Here is a 20660-nt window from a genome sequence, read left to right as displayed (position 1 = left end):
ACTACCCACAGGGAAAGTTGTACTTGAGTAAATGTATTGTACCGAACACATTTCGCAGCTGGAGCGAAGGTTCTCATGTTATCTATATGTAGAAGGGCAGATCTCACAGGACTGGTCACTGTGAAATGTGACAAGCCTGCGCTCTCTTCTTATTTAGAAGCTGCACAATGTGCTCTTTAAACTGTGCAAACAGCTTAATGAACAAAGTTGGTTCTCCTTGGTCTGCACACAGCAATCTTTTTTAAATTGTCTGATGCTAAAGTCACAGATATTTGCAGAGGTGGCTTAAACCTGTAGCTAAAACCTGCCGCATTGGAGCTAAGTAGCTAAACGGCATAACCAACACATCTTTGCTCATAAAGCAAATGTTGTGCAGTTTTTCCAGTTTGGCTTGAATCACTGTTACCAGAAAAGGCAGCATATATTGACATACAGATATGTGTTCAAATGCTACATCGGCATTATTTAATGAGATGATAGTGTAATGATATTGAATTACTGTCCAGCCCTTGACACTGGTTAAGGGTAATGTTGCAGGCCTGCCTAAAATTCAGCCTTGAGGGCCGCTGTCCTGTAGGTTTTAAAGGTTTCCCTGTTTCAGGAGATCTGATTCTGATGATTGCAGTTCAGTAAAAGCCTGTTAGTCAGCTATCAATGGAAATCAGCTGTGCTGAAGCAGGGAAACCTCTAAAACCTGCAGGACAACGGCCCTCGTGGGCCGACGTTGGGCAGGGTTGGTGTAGAGGCCCTTGATGATTTCAGCTTCAGTGCACTGCTTGTGAAGCTGCCATAAATCCAATCTTAATTGACCCAATTTATGTAGAACATTTATGCAACTTAATTGGTAAAAGTTATTGCAAATCCTATAAAGAATTTTAGAATGAGTAGAAGACAGACATGCGTAACTTTATGGCCCAGAAAAGATAATGCATATAAATAAGCTTTGTCTCTTAGACTGAGTCAATTCTGGACAGGACATTTCTAATTCTGGCCAATTTCTGCATGTAAAATCAAATCCTTGAAACCTGTTGAATACAAAGTCTAAAAGACATGTTTTAAACAAATATAACACCAAGACAGAATGGTACTCTGAAAAGTACTGCTTATTAAGATGTTTATGAAACAACCTAAATTGCAACTAAAGGCCCTGTCACACCTTGACAGTTTAGACAGCGTATGCCTGACATACGAAAAATCTGGAAAAATGCTGGCTTACTTTAGATAACTTGTATAAGTTATGAGCACACTGAAGATGTTGAAACACGCTGGCACAGGTCGAAATACTGCAAGTATGTTGAGAAATTTTGAGCATGTTCAATCTTTCCTAACGTATTTCAGTTTATGCCATACATGGGGCATAAGTTACATGTAAGTTATCTGATCATTGACATATGTTAGGTGTAAGTTACTTATAAGCCATGGTGTTTAGCTTATTCAAAACCTATGAGTTACTAGTGCATAACTTATGTGGAACTTATTTCCAATGCATATCAACGTATTTGACATATTCCAGATGACTGCTTAATGTGTTTCTAACTTACAGCTACTGTATAATGATTTATTGGCAGCGTTTTGGTATAAAAGGGGGTTAACAGGAGGACACGTCTGCACCCCTCCAGACTTCATCCACATCATAGGTTGAGCAAGAAAGTGAGTGTGATGGATTCTCCCTGGGTTCACGCCCATGGCCACAACCAGCAAACTTCCTACCAGACATGATATTGAATCTGCTGTGACTGCAAACCTTCTTTCCTTTTTATTTATTAATTTTTTTGGTAAACAGCAGCTTGTTTAATACCACAATCAGATAAATCTTTTTAGTCTGGTCGGATGCCACCAGGCACATTGCTGCCCCCACAGGACACTGGCTTGCAACATTTCATAGGCATTATGTTGCCGTGCATTATGCATAAGCTTATGTTATCGTTATGAATACGCTATGTATATGACAAAAATTGAAAAAAATACATGAAAAGTTCAGCGTATGCCAGCATTTTAGAAGATACTGGGACATCAGACATACACTGTCTAAATTGTCAAGGTGTGATGGAGCCCTTATTCTGCTTCATCTAAAATGCTACATAATTCTTGTAAATGTAGAAAACATTTGTTTAAAAATTAAAAGTAACTGTTAAAACCATTTACAGTGTTTAATATTGGGCAAAATAATGTCTGGCAGCAATTAAATGCTGTCCAACATTACATGAAGAAGTGCATGACTACCTTTGCTAGTACGTGAGTAATATAAAAATTTTATTGAATGCAGAAGACTAATTTAATTTTTCCATCATAACATACATGCTATGTCAGCTGAAAGGATATCTGTACAGAGTTGGAAATGTTCTTGTTTAAACCCATTCTAGTTCTAGTCATTTTAATCATAGTTTCAATTACCGGTACTTACTTTCTTAGGTTCAGATATATCTGACTGAATGTTTTGTTTAGAAACATTTTTATCCTTAAGTATTACTGTACATGTGTAAATGATCATGCAGCTAAAAGATGCAATTCAAAACTGTTCATATGTTTACATAAAATATGTTTAGTAAATCTAAACATTCAAGAAATATGCATGTATGTATTTGTGCTAAAACAGAGGATCAAAAATTCAGTTTCCTTATTCCAAGGTTATTTTACCATAATTGTACTTGTTTTTTGCCCATTTGAGAAGACTTCTTGCATATGCACACAAAATTGTTAGTACCCATCATTTTATGAAAGAAAAACTTGCAATGGTCATGGAAATAACTTTAATCTGTCAAAAGTAACAATGAATCAATATTCTATCAAAATGAACAGATGAAAGTCAGACATAATAATAATAATACATTTCATTTAACAGTGCCTTTCTTGACACTCAAGGTCACTTTACAAATAGCCTCTCAACCATGCTTCAATAGAATGATTTAAACAAAGAAAGAAACATTAAAGAAATAAAAGAAATGTGCGGACAAAAATGATGGTAACCGCAAAAAGGTTACTGTGTGCTGGTATCCTGCAACTTTTAGATCCACCCTTGGTTTAGCAAACCAAAATCAGATCACTGACTTACCTCCTGAGTCAGTCAGAAGCCTCTCAATCATCTAATTGCTTGATTCAGGTGTGTTGAACCAATGGCACATCTAAAAGTTGCAGGATACAGGCCCTCAGGAACTTGAATTGCTGTTTGAATTGGGTATTGCTGTTGAAAACAAATCATAAAAAAGCCAGACCTTGAATTTGCCAAATTACATGTTGACAAGCTAATAGCCTCTTGGAGAATGATCTTTGGACAGATGAGACACAAAACACAACATTTTACCTAAGCGCATTAGCTCTATGTTTAAAGATGGGAACTAACATATAAAGAAAAGAACACTCTCTCTACAGTGAAACACGGAGGAGGCTCTGTTCTGTGCTGAAGCTGCTTTGCTTTATCTTCATCGGGGTGTTTTAAATATCTGCAGGATAAAAAGAAATCTAAACCTATAAGAGATTCTAGAAAAAAAATGTGCTGCCCAGTGTCATAGAGCTGGGTGTCAGTCTTAGGTCACTGGTTTGCAACAGGATAATGTAAAGAGAAATACAACAAAAAACATCCAAGTTTTGGTAAGGGGAAAACACTGGACTATTCTGATGTAGCCTTTCATGAGTCCTGACCTAAATTATATTGAACATCTTTGGAAGGAGCTGAATTATGCTGTCTGGAAAAGGCACCCTTCAAGTCTGCAACAACTAGAGCAGTTTGCTCATGAGTGGTGGGCCAAAAAATGAACTGACAGTTTCAGGATTTTTTTTTATTGCAATGAGTCCCTCAAAAGGTTGTGCAACAAAATATAACATGGACCATCATTTTGTCCAAGTTTACATGAGTTTACTTTTCAAAATCATTCTGTTGAAGCATGGTTAAAAAGCAATGTCTGACATTAATTTGCTTATTTCATCAAATTTTTATGTATTATTACTTTGGTCAGATTCTACCATTGTGAGTTTTTCTTTTATCAAAGGAGGGAACCAACTTTTGCCCATGTGCGGATATTTGATTTTGTTTTATTATTTAACATTTTGACAACTATGCAAAATTTTCAGATGTTTGGGTTTTTTGTTAAATATAATGCACAATTTTCAAATGATAATACAAAAAGGTCTGATTATTTCACTTCTCTACTGTATGTTAAACAAAATACAAAATGATACAAAATGTGAGATTTTGACCAATAACCAATATGAGATTTTTTTAAATTATTTTTATGAATCAAATTATCTTGGTACATTGAGTATTATTGTCATTTTTTACTAAAAAATGAATTCACATTTTCATGGAAATAAAATCGTAATGTTAGAACTGCATTACAAGAATAAAGTCCTAACATTACAAGAAAGAAAATTACAACTACAAGAAGGATACGATACTATGAGAATAATGAAGTAGTCAACTTTTATTAAACTCTTACAAGAAATAGCAGTCCCCTTCCATGTTAAAATGCTGAGATAAGGTGGAGGTCATAGTTTAATTGAGCTGATCATGTCACATTGTGACTTTAGAAATATTTTTAAGAAAACCTGAGAATTTCTTTATTTTAATTAATGAGCATACTCTTGTATTGTTGATGAAGATTCTCAGTCATCCAGATCATAGTCGTTCACAAAAAAAAAACAAACAAACAAAAAAACCCAATCCACTGGACTTAGTTTCCAAGTTTTTAGCCGTTTCGCTGAAAAATCTGGATGGGAAGTGAAACGTCATCAAAATTTGGAAACTAAGTCCAGTTTTTTTTTTTTTTTTTTTTTTACTTTTTTTGGAATAATATTCCTAAAGTTCTCAAAAAGATCTTTGTTGCGAACAATCAAATTTTTTTTTTCTTTCTTCAAAAATAGAGCTAAAAGAAAAAGAGTTTGACGATTATATGACGCTTTTCAGGAGTCAATAAATGGAAAATTTTCAAACAGAATTAGCTTAGCAGATTTCAAGAGTGTTTAAAGCACATTTGGGTGCTGCTAACTTAACAGCTAATAGCAAGCCAGTCACAGTTTTCCCTCTGTGCAAAAGATCTTAATAAGGTTGTGTGACTCTCTGGTTCTTTTTTCTTTCGTTTTACTGCTCCCTTTAAATGTTGTCATACAAACACTTTAATCCACAAAAGCAGCTTATAAGCTGAGTTTTTCAACAACACTTTATTACTTCAAAATAATAGTCTCAAGCATAGCCATAAGGGGTAAAGCTTAAGGCACCAATCTTTATTTTCACTGCAAATAATAACTGTCTAACTTTACTTGAATAAGTTCGCATTTGCTGATAGCAAGCCCAATGTAGAGCATTGTGAATGATGCATAATACTGTGACTTATGTCTCATAAAAAAACATTTAATTATACTGTAAATATAGTGGATTTTACCCAAAAAATAGGACTATTAAAGTAATGTGGCTATCATAGGATGTTTTAGCAGGATAGTGATAGAAAATGTTTGGTCAATTTAAGGAATAAATGTTTCAGAAAAAAACAACTTCCTTACATGAAGAAATATTTTTGTCATGCGTGAGTTTGTCTACAAGATATATCTTTTTCTTCATTCTTTTTCACACATTTTAAGAAATACTCAAAATGAAGTTTCATTTTTTAAAATTCAGTTTAAGATTATGTCACAGAGTGTTTTTTTTTGTGTGTGTATGTTTTTTTCAAAATGTGTTTTATGCATCCTTAACAAGGTAACATCAATTTGTCTGTAATACAATAAAACCAGTTGGTATAACATGTGGAGTGCAAAGTATTTAAATTAAATATTGGTGGCACTGTCAATTTAAAATGCTTTATTGTTATCACAGGTATCATATTTTAATTTCCTCTTTATATCAAGTTTGTTTAGCATTAGAAAAATTACACTGCAAATATAAAACTTTCAAATGACCTGTAACCTACATTTCTGAATAGCATGTGTAAAATCATTACAATATATAGGAGAACTGCTGAGTGACTGTATAAATGGCATGAGTTTAACATCATAGAAGAGGCATTTAAATTATTACAAAAAGCAAGCCACAGTTATGGTAGCTGGCCTCCTTGTAGCTGCATGACATCAAGATCATTGCTTAGAAATTCACCGACACATATGACATCTGATGAAAAAAAGAAACAAACTGCTTTGCTGTTTTTAAGTGGCATTGCATATTGCCAAAGTTGCACTGTCATTTGTATAAATTTTTTCATAGACAACAGACACCTTTTGTTCTCTTCTTAATATCAGATTCAGAAAACAATCAGCTCTGAGGATGAGCATGTAAGAAAAGGAACACACATACTGTGTTGAACTGTGTGAGGCATGTATTTTTTTCCTTCAGAGAAATTAATGATGAGAACTAGGCTCAGGCATCAAAGACCAATAGCCTATTTGACCTGCATAGAGCCCCACTGTGGGGTATAATGCAGCATTGTACACCAATTACTTAAAACCCCATTCATGCAGACACTAAGTAGATGCATAGGACGATTGGGATGTAGGAAAGGTACCATTTACAATACTGCCTTTGGCCTTTGAGACTAAACAACTTACAGAAATATAGAGATACTCAGATACGGAAAACATCAGATGAAGGTCTATCAGGTTAGAGAAATAAAAACAAAATATTTTTACTACTTCCATGCCCCCCTTTGTTGTTCCATAAAAATAGTGTTGCTAAAAATAAAGGGTAAAAGAAAATAAGATAATTTATTAGTTTAGTCCATGAAAAAGCTCCAGACATTCATTTATTTGACTTAAATCCTCTGCATTTTTTCTATCCTAAAAGTAGAATAATCAAACAGACCCATTTTAATGCACATCATGTCACTTCCTTCAAAACATTACTTATGGAATGAGCCCTTGCAGAGACGAGTCAGGCAACTGCTGTAAGCATTACTAGATTAGCCCTAAACACTACACAAGCCAATAAGAAGCATCTCAAAAACCTAGGGAAATAATACAAATTGCAACTGATGACAGAAAATACATTTTTTTGTAACAGTTGTTATGCTGAATGTCAACTTTGCCAGTCAAACATGTGGGGAATCATGTACACATGAAATAAACATTTTCAGATGTGCTACAAAAAACATCGGCACTATTAGAAATACAACCAAAACCAGCACACACAGAGTTAAAACCTTAGCTGCAGATATTAACTGCAGTCCAAAAGCATTTGGCTGATAGCTACTGATCAGAACAAATTATCTGTGCCATTTTGCTGCTATCTAAGAAATGTTAAGTTATGTGTAATTAATTCATGGAATTCTGTTTTATTGCATGATATATTTGGCACAGTAAAAACAATGTTTTTTTTTTTTATTATTTTGCATTTAGAAAGTGGTGCCTTAAAGGAGAGTTTACTTTTCCCAAAATGTGCTGAAAACAAACTGTCTCTTTAGTATCATTAGACAATATCATTTTGTCTCAGTCAAAAAAGCAACTTATTTAATTTTTTGAAATATAAGTCACAAGATAGTAAAAAATAGTTTCAATTTGCTTTCTTTTTTATTATATTCTGCATTTTACCACTGCCTGGCTTCAGTCATATATATATTTCATATTTATATGTGTTTATAGCCATATACAACAAAGTCTGTTTTGCACTTCTGTACAAAGAAAGTTCATATTTTTCTCTTTGTGCATTGCATGGACTAATGAGCAGAGTTTTAGACAGAGTCAGAAGTACATCTACAGAAGGTTAAATTCATATTTGGGTTTCCTGAACTTTCTCTTTGCCATGAGAGGTCATTATGACATAGGGATCAGCAATAATACTGATGTGGCTGTGATGCTGTCTGACTGAGCGATGGAGAGAGTTGTTTTGGGTCCAGTGGGCCCCATAGCTCCCTTGTCGGGATGAAGAGGAGGAAGAGACATACACAGGTTTAAATGTGTTGCTGTTGTGTTCCACTAAAGTTGGCAGTACCAAACCTGTGTCATCAGAACCACTAGATCCAGATGTAGGTGGAGGAACAGGTGGAACCTCTTCCTCCATTTGTATGATTTCTATGGTCCTTGCTGCAGCCACAGTACTTCTCTGCTGATGCCTCTTACGGAGTTTATAGAATGCTATCAACATGGCTGCTGCTAGTAAGGTAACAGCTACAAAACAGCCAATGATGATTTTTGTAGTTTTCATCATCTCATCCAGACTGGCAGGTGGACCACTAGGGATTCTGGCTGTGGGGACTGAAACCTGCCTTGGAGTTTGCGTATTTTGAAACAGCACAGTTGGTGTTGAGATAAAGACAGGTTGAAAAACAGAGGGTGAGGCAGGTAAAGTGGGTTTGGGCTTAGGGGTCTCCTCTGCTGTAGGTTCCAACACTTCCACTGTTACAGTTGAAAAGTAGGATAGGTTAGATGTGTTAAGTTCAGCATTACTGACATTTAAATAGGCAGAAGCATTGGAATTCCCTGCCATGTTGCTCACCATGCAAGTGTAAATTCCTGTGTCAGATAGAAAGACATTGGAAAAGTTCAGAGTTCCATCGTTGAGAACAGATATCCTTGGGTGAGCTGAACCATGGGTTAACACAGTCCCATTTGGGAGAAGCCATCGGACAGAGCTCATGGCTGCTGTACGACACTTCATTTCTGCCACCCTTGCAGCGGAAATGTTCAAATCTCTTGGAGCATCAAGTATTACTGGTGCTGAACACTGAAATGTTGTTTGATCAACTTCCACTAAGTATCTTCCCCTCATTTGGATTGGAGTGTGACAGCGTCCACAACAGGTGGAATTTGTGGGAATATTTTCTCTGAGCCACCAGGAGAGCCAAACAACATCACAATCACAGCGCCAAGGGTTGTGGTGTAAATGTAGCTCCACCAGGTACTGTAAAGGGGTGAACAGGTTATGGGGAAGGGATGATAAATTATTATGGGCTAGATTTAACTCCACCAAAGCAGTGATGTCATCAAATGCATTCCTCTCGATGATTGTAATGGCAGAGTTCATAATCCAAAGTTTGCGTAAATTCTTAAGCCCAAGAAAGGCCCCAGGCTTTAGTTCTGGGAAAACATTTTCAGAAATCTCCAACTCTTCTAATCCCAAGAGAGGTGACAAATTAGGAAACTCCCTCAGACTGCACATCCCTAAATTCAGGTACTTGAGGTTATGAAGGCCCTCAAAAGCCCCTTCAGAGATGTACTCCAGTTTCCTTAGCTCTCCAAGGTCTAGTCTCATGAGTGAAGGAACTCGGTTAAAGGCATAAGAGGGAATGCTTTCAATTGGGTTGTTTCTGAGCCACAGTTCTCTCAACTTTGAAAGATACTCAAATGCTCCACTTGGTATGACTGTTAGTCTGTTGTCAAACAACTCCAGGGTGTTGAGGCTGGTCAAACCATTAAAAGCCCCTACTTCAATTTGCCTGATTGCATTTCTTCCCAGCTGTAACACCTCCAGATGATGCAAATGTCTAAAGGTATCAGCTTGTATAGTCTCTATGCTGTTCTCCATCAGATTCAGGTACCTGGTGTTGGCTGGGATGTTCGGAGGAACCCTGATTAGACCCCTGCGTGTGCACACCACCTTGCTGAGCTGGTTAGTGCACGAGCACACACCTGGACAGTTCTGTGGGATTGATGAGCCTAAGTCGGGGCCTGTGGACTGGCACATACTGAGAGCAGGTACCATTAGGGAAAGCACGGCGAGCAGGGCTGTGTTCCAGGTAGACTGCACATTAACCTGGGCCAACGGACTCATGGTGTGAAGGGCTCATTATTCTGCATGGTGGGGGGAGATGGGACACACCGAAGGAAAGACCACCCTAGCCTGGCTGGAGAAGCCCAAGGCTCCCAGTTTCCATCGACAGTGCACGAAGATGCTGCATCAACATATTTTGTGTGAAGGAATGAGGGTGGAAACAGGCAGAGAAAGAATGAGAAAGGTTATTCCGACAAAAATTGTCTGAGCAGCAAATCAGAAATAAAGAAAAAAGGCTGAATAGCATTATTAACTCACCTCATTAGTTTAAAGGTGCTCCTTTTTCTCCCAAAAGTTAAAAGCAAACTGTGCATGACATTCACTGATAAATCCTTCCCATGAAATAACAGAAGGAAAAAGCTTTCTTGTCCTTGTCTTAAAAAAAGTGAAGTGACTCTAATAGCCGTTGACATTAAATGGCTTCTAAAATTAAAAACATAAATAAGCTTAGAAAATACTTAACGCAAAAGGTAAGGCCATGAAATCTTAGCAGGTGCTTGAATGCTTTCTTCTTCCGACTCCCCTCATACCAGGATGCAGATTCCAACATGCAGTGGATAAATCACAATAATCCATTACGTAGCTGATTGCCACAAAGGATGAGAAAAGAACAGACTAAATTAAAGAAAAAAAAAATCCCATTCTCTGTCAGCTCCTGGTGCATGTGTTGGCTCGTTTGTTGCTTTCCTGTTTGGGTGAGAGAGCTTCCTTACTGTGACTTTGCCAAGGGCTTTCGGTTGCTTATTAGCCCTGTTGTGACAGAGACTGGGAGACAAAAAAAGACTAAAGAACTCCCGGCACAGTCATCACGCTTTTCGCCCATCCTCTGCGTTCCTCTTGCCTCCTCCTAACATTGGGCTGGCCCCGGTCAGAGCAGCTGCATGCTGCCGTGTGCACAGTTAGCAGTAATCCGTCTATTCCTGGGGGGAGGGGGGTAGAGGGTGGTGGGAGAGATGGTGGCGTTCAGTGGAGGTGGGGGGGGGTACGCTGCACTGTCGGAGCTTTGCAAAAGGCTGACGGAGAAGAGAGAGAGAAGAGAGGGACAGAAAAACACTCTTGTCCTCTTCTGCAAAAAGAGAGACAGGAAAAGATGACGCTGAGAGGATAACAGTGGAATTGGTTTCCGTATCTGCTTCCTTAAACCACGAGAGATGTTGGGAATTCTTTTCTCCGGTCTTTGTTTTGTCCCCTGCTCTGTCTCCTGTAGTCTCCCTCTGCTTGCGTCAATATTTCTTTCTCCAGGGCTGAGGTAGTAAGTTGTGGCAGTTAGCCATGTGTAGGGCTGTCAGACTTGATGCTGGCTGGTGGACTACTGCAGTAGTCAGGGTAGCATAGAGAGAGAGGGCATGAGGGAGCTTGAAAGAAAATGAGAGGAAGAATTCCTGATGGATCTGAGGAAAAGAAAAATTGTGTGTGCAAAGCAGACTTAGCGAGAGAGATGGCAAGCCACGCGAGCACTCTCACAGCTAGCCCACCGTCACAGAAACAGCAGGAACAGCATTCCTATCCTCATCTCTTCTTGTTTATTCTCCAATCTCTCTTTTCTCCCCCCCCCCATCAATGTGTCTCGGTGTTGCAGGCAGCTAAGATTCTTGCTCTGCCCCCTCCCTTTGTCCTTCAGTGGGAGCGTGAATGTACTGCTGACGCACTCCTCTCAGCTGCTCAGCCAGGCTCAGAGCAGTGCATTGGTTTGATGCAGTGTTCCTGTGTATTAACACATCCAACCTCCCCATCTTCCACTCTCCCTTACTTTACTGTAACTATCTTACCTTTTTCTCTCTCTCTATCTCCATTTCTTCCAATCTTCTTCCTTGCCTAAACTCTTCCATGCCTGTTCCTCACCCCTCTCTCTTGTCGTCCATTTAAAAGTTCTCTCTACAGCCAGTTATTAAAAGTATAGCTCCCAAACTAGATGAAATGGTCAGACTTTGATGACCAGCTTCTGAATTTGTTTTTTGTGATTTGACCCTAACTTACGCTCGGCAGGGAGCCAGTTTTCCACATTGGCAAAGTTGCTCTTTCTGACCTGTTGTAAATCAGAGCTTGCTCTCGGGTTGCCTTATGCTAAAACACGCAAACAGGGGCGCGTATTGGGGGGAAAAGTTAATATGATTATAAGGGCCCCTTAGTGAGGGGGGCCAAAAAAAAAGAAGAAAGATTTCTCCCACTATGTTTTTCAAATGTAAAAAGAAAATCAAGCAGTAAAATAAATAATCTTCATGTTCATCCTCATTTTTCAGTAGTAAACTGAAACAAAGCATGACTACATTGAAAAAACTACATTGAAAATCCCCCTCCCATAAAATTGTTTGGCACTCAGGTCCCGCATCGCATCAGGTCTCCCTGTCTGTCACCGGCAGTTCACTCTTACAGGGCTTCAATGCCACGCGCACGTCATTTGACGTAGTGATAAGGAAAGAAAAAAAATTAACAAGAAAATGTGCAAATAAGCAGCAGTGTGGTAATAATGTCCGCAGCTGAAAAATGTAAAGTCTGGGTTTCAAAAAGGAATTAAAGGAAGGAAAAAGAGGACAGAGGGAGAAGGTGTCCTATACTGTGACCCAGTTTTCCCCGCTCTTGTTTTTTTTTTTTTTTTTCAGAAAGGTGCGTTACCTGAAAAGTTCAAATTAACTATATATTATTAACCTATTGAGTAAAATAACATAGGTATCTGCTGGATACAACTACTTAGTTAATCTTCCTAAATGTTGGAGGGGAATCAGAACATTAATGATGCTGCCCAGCCGGGTGCCATCTAAAACGGAACATGACTACAACTTTTTTATTATTATTTTGTTGTGTTTAAGGATTAATGTAACATTTTTGAGCCTATTGTGTTTCTGTAATTAACACAGAGGCAATATCAATGCCTTTTATGGGACCAAAATTACTGGCAGCACCCCTGCATCCAAATAAGAAAATAAAACTGAGTTAATTGATTCTGAGTTAAACTGAGTTGAATGAATCCTTTGGCTCCTCAGTTGTCTAGAATTAGTTATTTAAGTGAGGATTTTGTGGATTGGTTAGGTCAGGAGGTCTGTGACATGATAGGGGACTGAAATGCTGACTATGCTTCTGTGTCTACAGGGCAGTCTTCTCTTCAGGGAGGAGAAAGATTAAAGAGTTTGCACACTGCTAACGAGTAGAAAAATGAGAGAACGAAGGAGGAGAAAATACTCACCATGAAAATGTGCGTGGGTCGGGGGATGGAGACACATCCTCATCCTTGATAAAATGCATAAGCATTCTATTAAACTAACAGCAAAGTGGAGAGGGAAAAACCAGGGAGACAGGAGATGAGCAGGCACACAAGACTTTCTGAGTTTCTAGTGCCTACATGTCCCCACTAAATTTGCCCTGACAGGTACAGTCCCCACCAATATTTCATACACTTTTCTCATTTCTCTTAGCAGTTCACTCATAGAGTTCAAAGCATTTTGCACCAAAAAAATAGTACATGTGTACTTTTTTATTCGTTTTATAAAGATATGTTCCTTTTTATTTTCAAGGTAAGAACAGACGGTTGGTAAAAGAATCCTGCCGAAAAACCGGACAATGTGGAGCTTTTTCACCAAACAGCAACAAGTTAGACGGTAATGTCTGTTATATGATATATGAATCTGTCGTCTCTAAGTTCGGCCAAATATGACAGGTTCATGTTCTCCTTACTGACTTCAAGGCAATAAAAACTATTTAGCTTGGCTCGTCAGAGAAAGATGGTGCAGGTTTACAGTTATATATGTTTTGAAAATAGTGTGACATTAAGTATCATATTTCTAACTTTTATTGTTATCTTGTTTTGTAAAGGAAAAAAATTCATAATTCAGCAAGGCACAGAAAAAGTTATGCCAGCCATGTCAGTGACAACTATTAAGTTAAAAAAAGAAAGTAAAATACATTAAACCAAAGGTAACTGCCCACTGTTATTTTTTCAGAATTCAGTGTATATTACTGTAACTGAACATGTATCTTCTAATGGAAACTGATTCCTCTTTAGAGAGCACTGAGAATCTGAGGAAGAATATCAGGAAGATGGAAGAAGCATATCCCCATTTTTTTAATTTGCATAATTTTATTTGTAGAATTTTAGGCCAAATATTAAAATAATAGAGAGACATGGTGAAGGACCTGAACCCTATAGAGAAAGATCAGAATAGAAGGAGGAACATAAAACTGTTAGTTGAAGTGATGGAGGCAGGGTTGGTCAAATAATTGATAGCTGTGGTTGTAGCTGCCATGGTAATGATATTACAGAGGCATGAGCATGCAAAGGTCACTTAGCACATTAAATACTTTATTATTCTTCTTGCTGTTTATACCTGATTTAGTTTTTTATTTCTTCTTGTTTTGTTCCATTTATCTGCTTCAATAACCTAATTGAGAGAGAGAAAAAAATAATACAAGCTAATGAGGAAGATTTCTTTTGAAGAAACTATGAAATGAGAGTGAGGGAAATGATTTATTACTAACCAAGAATAACTTTATAAGGAGCAATATATTAAGAGGTTTAATGGAAGTGCTTATTATGATTGCTAATTTTCTCCAAAGTTATATGGCAGAAATAAAATAAAATTATATGTTTTAAATATAATGCTAAGACATATTGATAAAATGAATAATGGTTTAGCTTTTCTGCAGATTACCTCTGACTTTAAGGTGGAGCAGAACAGTACTTATATAATAGATTTCTATTTAATTTGATGCCTAAGTTTCATCCTCTACAACTTGGTACCTGTACATGCTGGCCATTTGATGTTGGTCTTGTAATGAGAAATTCCCAAATCAGACAAATTTATTTATTTACAAATCTTTCCCTAATTTAAAAAAACAGAATAAAAAAACTCGCCCGTTTTCTTTTGAGATTCTAGAAAAAAAAGAAGGTCCCTTTATGTGTTTTGCAATTCCAAAATAAAAGCAAAAATAATAAAAAAAAAAAATTTAGAATTTCCTTTCCTCCTAATTTAGCTTCCCCTTTCTTCTCTGTTTTGGTTTGTTAGTAACTCAGAAGCAGTCGTAACACCAGCATAGAGAGACTTTGCATAATTTATTTTTGTCAGAACTATTGTATTTAGTTATTTTTGCCAATTTGGTGTTTCAATTGTAAATGCATTAATACATTGTATTAAAATACAAAGTTATAAGGATTGGATGGACTATCTTGAGGCTGATGTGCCATTTACTAGTCCAGAGAGGTAGGCTGATCCAACTTTGATGGCATTAAAACGGCTCAGTATTGTGTGTGTTCTCTCGCCTCTACTGTACGTATATGACCTCACTACAACACCTTTGCATGCTCCTGATGAGTTGGTGGATGGTCTCCTGAGGGATCTCCACCCAGACAGTTTATAGCTTCAATGCCTTCATCTCGCAGGAACTGCCGACTGACTCCAGTCCCATGAGGTGTAGCATTGTCCTGCATTAGGAGGAACCCAGGGCCAACCGCACCAGCATATGGTCTCACCAGTGGTTTGAGGACCTCATCTCAGTGCCTAATGGCAGTCATGCTACCTCTGGTGAGCACAATGAAGGCTCTGCGCTTCTACAAAGAAATACCACCCAACACCATTACTGACCCACTGCCAAACAGGTCATGCTGAAGGATGCTGTAGGCAGCGGATCGCTATCCACACTGTCTAATCATTGGTCCATTCTTCAGTCTATTTATTTGATAGATATTGAACTATTATGTTACCCTCATTGCACTTCATTTTAATATTCTTATGTTTTGTATTTTAATAGTTTTTTTTTATCTATCTATCTATTCTATAGTTTATTTTACACACATTTCAACCTTCCAGACCACTCAGGTGTTCTAGTTCAAGCTTACTTTATACACCTAGAACCAGAAAAAAATATGGAGAAGGAATATTTAGTTGCAATTGTCAGGAACTGCTCTAAGTTCTCTGTTGCCCAAGGTGATAGTGCCTCTTTGTCGCCCCTTCACACTGAGCTTGTACTCTTTCCAAAAAGCAACTCAATAGCAATTCCAATATAACTTTTTAAAGGCTATAACCTGAAGAATAATACGTTTGAAGGACTGAGTTACAATATTACCAACAACTTCAAATTGCATGCAAATGTCATGGGTGCAATATCAATAGTAAAATACAGCTGTACAATAAAATGCAAAACTAACCTGTTAAAGTTAAGACAATAACTTTGAAAGGAAACAGCTAAAAAGAATAAATGTTAACTTGAGAATACTAAAATAACCAGCAACTCCAAATGCCATGCAAATGTTGAGGGGGAGCACACAATTTTGGTTAACGTCATTATAAATAAAGCTTACAAACAACATTGTCAAAACAAATATTATACTGTACAAGTGATTTACTTGACTTGATGCAGGAGTCTTGTTTAATCAATCAGCTCTTATCCAAATCTATTTTCTTCACTAAATGACTATATCTGTTTTTATTATAAGCCTTTCCCCATTGAATTAGGCCACGTCATTACATATCATGCAACTCTGCAATTATATATTGAAATTTTATTCAGTCAATACTTGGAGCTGAGTTGACGGTATCCAGAGGTCAGAGGTTTTAATTATTTTGTCATTTCGTTAAAAAAACAACAGTCAGAGATCAAGCTACTATTGAAATAACACCTGAAACAGAAAATAGATGGAAAGTTCAGTGGTTGATGTTTAACACATATTAAGAATATACAGTATATGTTGCACCTCTTGCCCCCATCACTAGTTTTTATTGACTGTTTTTGGATCAAATGAATAAACACCTGCATGTTCATTCACAGTGGGAATTCGTAGCCTTAAATGGTTTTATCAGTGAGGTAATTCTGCAGATTTACGCCTACTCACTTACGTACAGGCGGAATGCATCACTTTTAGGAGGACCTTTTATGATTATTTATTAAATTTAAAAAAGATAGTTGTATCTGACATGTTGCATTTGTAGAAGCCTACGGTAGGAGAGAGAGTAAGAGAAATTTACAAACAAGAATAGGAAAATGTTGTATGAGTCTCATTATTCCACAATGTGGAATCAAAGTAATGGTAAACATGATCTAAACTCAAGGAAAAGACTTTATAGTGTCTTCGTTTTAGGTTTGGGGCAAGTTGGAAAAGACTTTGGGCTATTTTCACAAAGATACAATCCAAAACAGCAAAACATACCTAACCTTCCCAATGTTATTCAAAGCTTAACTCTTCTTAACTACCTAGCAGGAAGAGCATTCATAGTTTCATTATACATACATACATACATACCTGTCCAGCAGATGGCCCTCCAGACAGAGTCACCTATCAACAAAGCCGGTCCTGCCTACAGCAGAAGCCTTACATTGGTTCATCCACTTGCAATGAACCAATGCCTCCTTTGTGGAAACAAGGAATATAGATATTTTTGAAAATCAGTTTGCAGCAGACTCTTAAAAGTACTAGAAGAAATACAAAAACTGCAGCAGTAGTTGAGTTTGTGACTTGGAAAATGACTTTGGGGACATGGGGCAAATGTTCACATCTGCATATATACAGTGGGTACAGAAAGTATACAGACCCCTTTAAAGTGTTCAATGTTTGTTTCATTTCAGCCATTTGCTAAAATCAATACAGTTAATTTTATTTCTCATTAATGTATACTCAGCACCCCATCTTGACAAAAAAAATTTAAATGAAGAATTTTTTGCAAATTTATTTAAAAAGAAAAATGGAAATATCAAGTGGTCATAAGTTATCAGACCCTTTGCTGTGACACTCATATTTAACTCACATGCTGTCCATTTCTTCTGATCCTACTCGAGATGGTTCTACTCCTTCACTGGAATCCAACTGTGTTTAATTAAGCTGATTGAACTTTATTAGGAAGGGCAAACACCTGTCTATATAAGACCTTACAGCTCACAGTGAATGTCAGAGAAAAAAAAAATCATGAGTCAAAGGAACTGCTCAAGGAGCTCAGAGAAAGAAATGTGGCAAGGCACAGATCTGGCCAAGGTTACCAAAGAATTTCTGCAGCACTCAAGGTTCCTAAGAACACAGTGGCCTCCATAATCCTTAAATTTGGAAGAAATTTAGAACAACCAGAACTCTTCCTAGACCTGGTCATTCAGCCAAACTGAGCAATCGCGGGAGAAGAGCCTTGGTGAGAAACGTGAAGAAGAACCCAAAGATCACTGTGACTGAGCTCCAGAGATGCATTAGGGAGATGGGAAAAAGGTGGCTGAAGGTTCAATTTCCCACAAGGCAATCGCCCTAAGCACGTAGCTAAAATAACAAAGGAGTGGCTTTCACTATGTGACCATTCTGATTGACCCAGCCAGAGTCCTGACCTAAACACAACCTAGCATCTCTGGAGGGAACTGAAAATGGCTGTCCACCAACGCTCACTATCACACTTGACAGAACTGGAGAGGATCTGCAAGTAAGAATGGCAGAAGATCCCCAAATCCAGGTTCATTCCCAACATGGCTGTACTAGCCCAAAAGGGTGCTTCTACTCAATACTGAGCAAAGGGTCTGAGTACTTATGACCATTTGAAATTCCAGTTTTTCTTTAGTAAATTAGCAAAAATTTATTACTGATTTTTTTTTTCTATCCAGATGGGGTGCTGGGTGTACATTAATAAGAATTAAAATGAACTTGATTGATTTTAGCAAATGGCTGCAGTTTGTGATGGTTTTTAAGTGTGCAGACCGCATTCAGGAGGCAAAGGCAGTTTTAAGTGTTTTATTTCTAAATACATAATGGTGAGGCACAAGGTGTCTCCATGGAAAGGAAGCGCCGAGGCAGGATGTGTAACCGGAGCCTGTTCAATCGCCAATCACGGGAGCCAAGCCAGGGGGAGTCAAGCAGAAGAACGGACCCAAAAGGTGGCTCCCTGTGATGACAGAAGTGACTGAATGGCTGATGGGTGGGCCAGTGGAGCACAGTGGGGCCCGCGCAGCAAGGGTGGAGGAATCAATGATCCATGGTCCGCTGGAGGATCCAAGGTAGAACTGGAGGGGTTCTTAGCCCGGCTTGGTAACACCAAGGGGACCTCGGAGTGGTATCCCAGAGGGAAGCGGAAGCAAGCTTGTCTTGAAGTGGCAGCGTACCTAGGAACGCTTGAAGTGGGATCAAAGGCGTGAGGCAACCTGAGAAAGAAAGGAAACGAGTATTACTGAGATTCACAAGAGCTGTCAGCAGACTGTAGCCAACTGAGGTGTACCACACTAGGTTGACACTTTGGCATTCTCCAGCTGTCGGATCACCCCTTAAATGCTCCAGAGCAACGCTGCGGAACGAGCCACAGTTTTGCACCACACCCAACGGCCAAACACAGTCACCTGCAGAGAAGGGAGAGAGGGGAGAAGGCAGGGCTGGCAGGAAACTGCTTAGCGCTGCCTGCAGGGTCCTGACACAATATGACAAAGACTGTAACCACTGTACTTCAACCAATAATTTGATCAATTTTCATTTTGATGTAGGCAACAACACAAAAAACGGTTTGCATATCTTGCCTCATGAATTGCAACTGTGAATCAATCTGCTTTGCGTGCACAAACACTTTAGCACCTGTTTGAAGATATGCAAAACTTCTGAAGATCAGGCCCATATTCAACTGTGTTGACTGTGAAGGTACAACAACTCTGTGGTTTGGTGTACATGAAGCCAGCCTGTGTCTGTATTTCCTGCCATAATGCTAGGATGATGGTTATGAAAGAAGCAGAGGTGGAGACTACATTGTACGTCTGTACAGCTGGGCTCGACTGGCAATACAGCCACTTAGCTGCCATTTTCCCACCATTGATTCAAATCCGACTCCCTAATGTGATTTTAAAATAAAAAAATCTCTATGTTCATTTATAATGCTCTTTCTCCCTATCATTCTTGCTCAAACATGCACTTAAAGACACAGAATAGGACATATGCATACAGAGCTGCACAGGTCCATTTGCACTGCAGGTGCTTTACTTATATGACTCAGACGCCAGGCAACAAGGCTGCTTAAGCTCATCACGAGCAGGGTATAACTTACAGTAAGTGGCAAGAAGGTGGAACAGGAAAAATGTTTTTGAGACAGCAAACTTTTCATCTCCAACTCTCCCACTGAGCACCGAGCATGCTCTGCAAGATTGTTCTGGAGATTCTTAGCAGAAACTAACTACAGACTAACAACAATGACAGCCTCCATAATTATGGCTGGGAAACTTGTCTATAAATTATATCAAAATACATTGTTGCCCACATTCATTTTAATCTGGAAGTGTGTGATCAGATTGAATGTTTCTCAGAGAGTGTACACAGCGGTTGCATATTACAGACAACTTCACCTGGACTATGAACACCACGTCACTGGTCAAAAGGGCACAGAAGCACTTGGAGGATGAGGAGAGTCCACCGGCCCCCACACATCCTCACAACCTTCTACAGAAGCACCATAGAGAACGTTCTGACCAGCTGTCTCACTGTGTGGTATGGAGGCTGCAGCTCCGCAGACTGGAAGAGCTTGAGAAGTGTGGTGAGAACAGCAGAGAGGATCATTGGGGCTCCTCTCCCCTCTATAAAAGACATTTCATCCTAGCGCTGCTTGTCCCAAGCTGGTAGCATCATCAGTGACCCCTCACACCCCCAAAATGGACTGTTCTCCCTGCTTCTCTCTAGGAAGAGGCTTCGCAGCATTCCATGCAGAACCAACAGGTTCTGTAACAGTTTTCTTCCCCACTGCCATCTGAGTGTTGAACTGTTGAAAAAACTCTAAATCAAGTCATAAATCAAGACTCTGCATCATACTGATATCATACCAAATAGAACTCAACTCACATGTCTTCTACTGTATTTTTGCACCATATATATATATATTTATTTTTGCAATACTCTAAAGTTCTACAACAATGCCTTTTTGTCTTTTCTACACTCTTTACATTTATCACTGCTGCACTTTATGAAAGGAAATGTTCTTTTTCACTGCTAAGCTGCTGCTCATTCACTGTCAGAAAGCTATATAAACGAAATTTAATTTTGTGTACACTTTGT

General features: G+C 38.5%; 1 protein-coding gene across 1 annotated transcript; it reads right to left on the bottom strand.

Moving 5' to 3' along the window:
- Nucleotides 1-4885: 4885 nt before the first annotated feature.
- lrrc4 (leucine rich repeat containing 4) lies at nt 4886-11231 on the bottom strand. Its single transcript, XM_015381876.1, has 2 exons — nt 9944-11231; nt 4886-9806 (listed from the first exon to the last, which is right to left on the bottom strand). Exon 2 carries the CDS (start codon nt 9683-9685, stop codon nt 7685-7687), a length of 2001 nt encoding a protein of 666 aa, XP_015237362.1. The 5' UTR covers nt 9686-9806; nt 9944-11231; the 3' UTR covers nt 4886-7684.
- Between the last annotated feature and the right edge of the window lie 9429 nt (nt 11232-20660).

The sequence above is a fragment of the Cyprinodon variegatus genome, unplaced genomic scaffold, assembly GCF_000732505.1.
Source record: "Cyprinodon variegatus isolate N-32 unplaced genomic scaffold, C_variegatus-1.0 Scaffold244, whole genome shotgun sequence".
Lineage (NCBI taxonomy): Eukaryota > Metazoa > Chordata > Actinopteri > Cyprinodontiformes > Cyprinodontidae > Cyprinodon > Cyprinodon variegatus.
Note: the sequence above shows the minus strand (reverse complement) of the source record. Positions and strands in the feature narration are given on the sequence as shown.

Coding starts and splice junctions, on each gene's coding strand:
- lrrc4 (XM_015381876.1), bottom strand. CDS start 9,685: ATGAGTCCGTTGGCCCAGGTTAATGTGCAGTCTACCTGGAACACAGCC.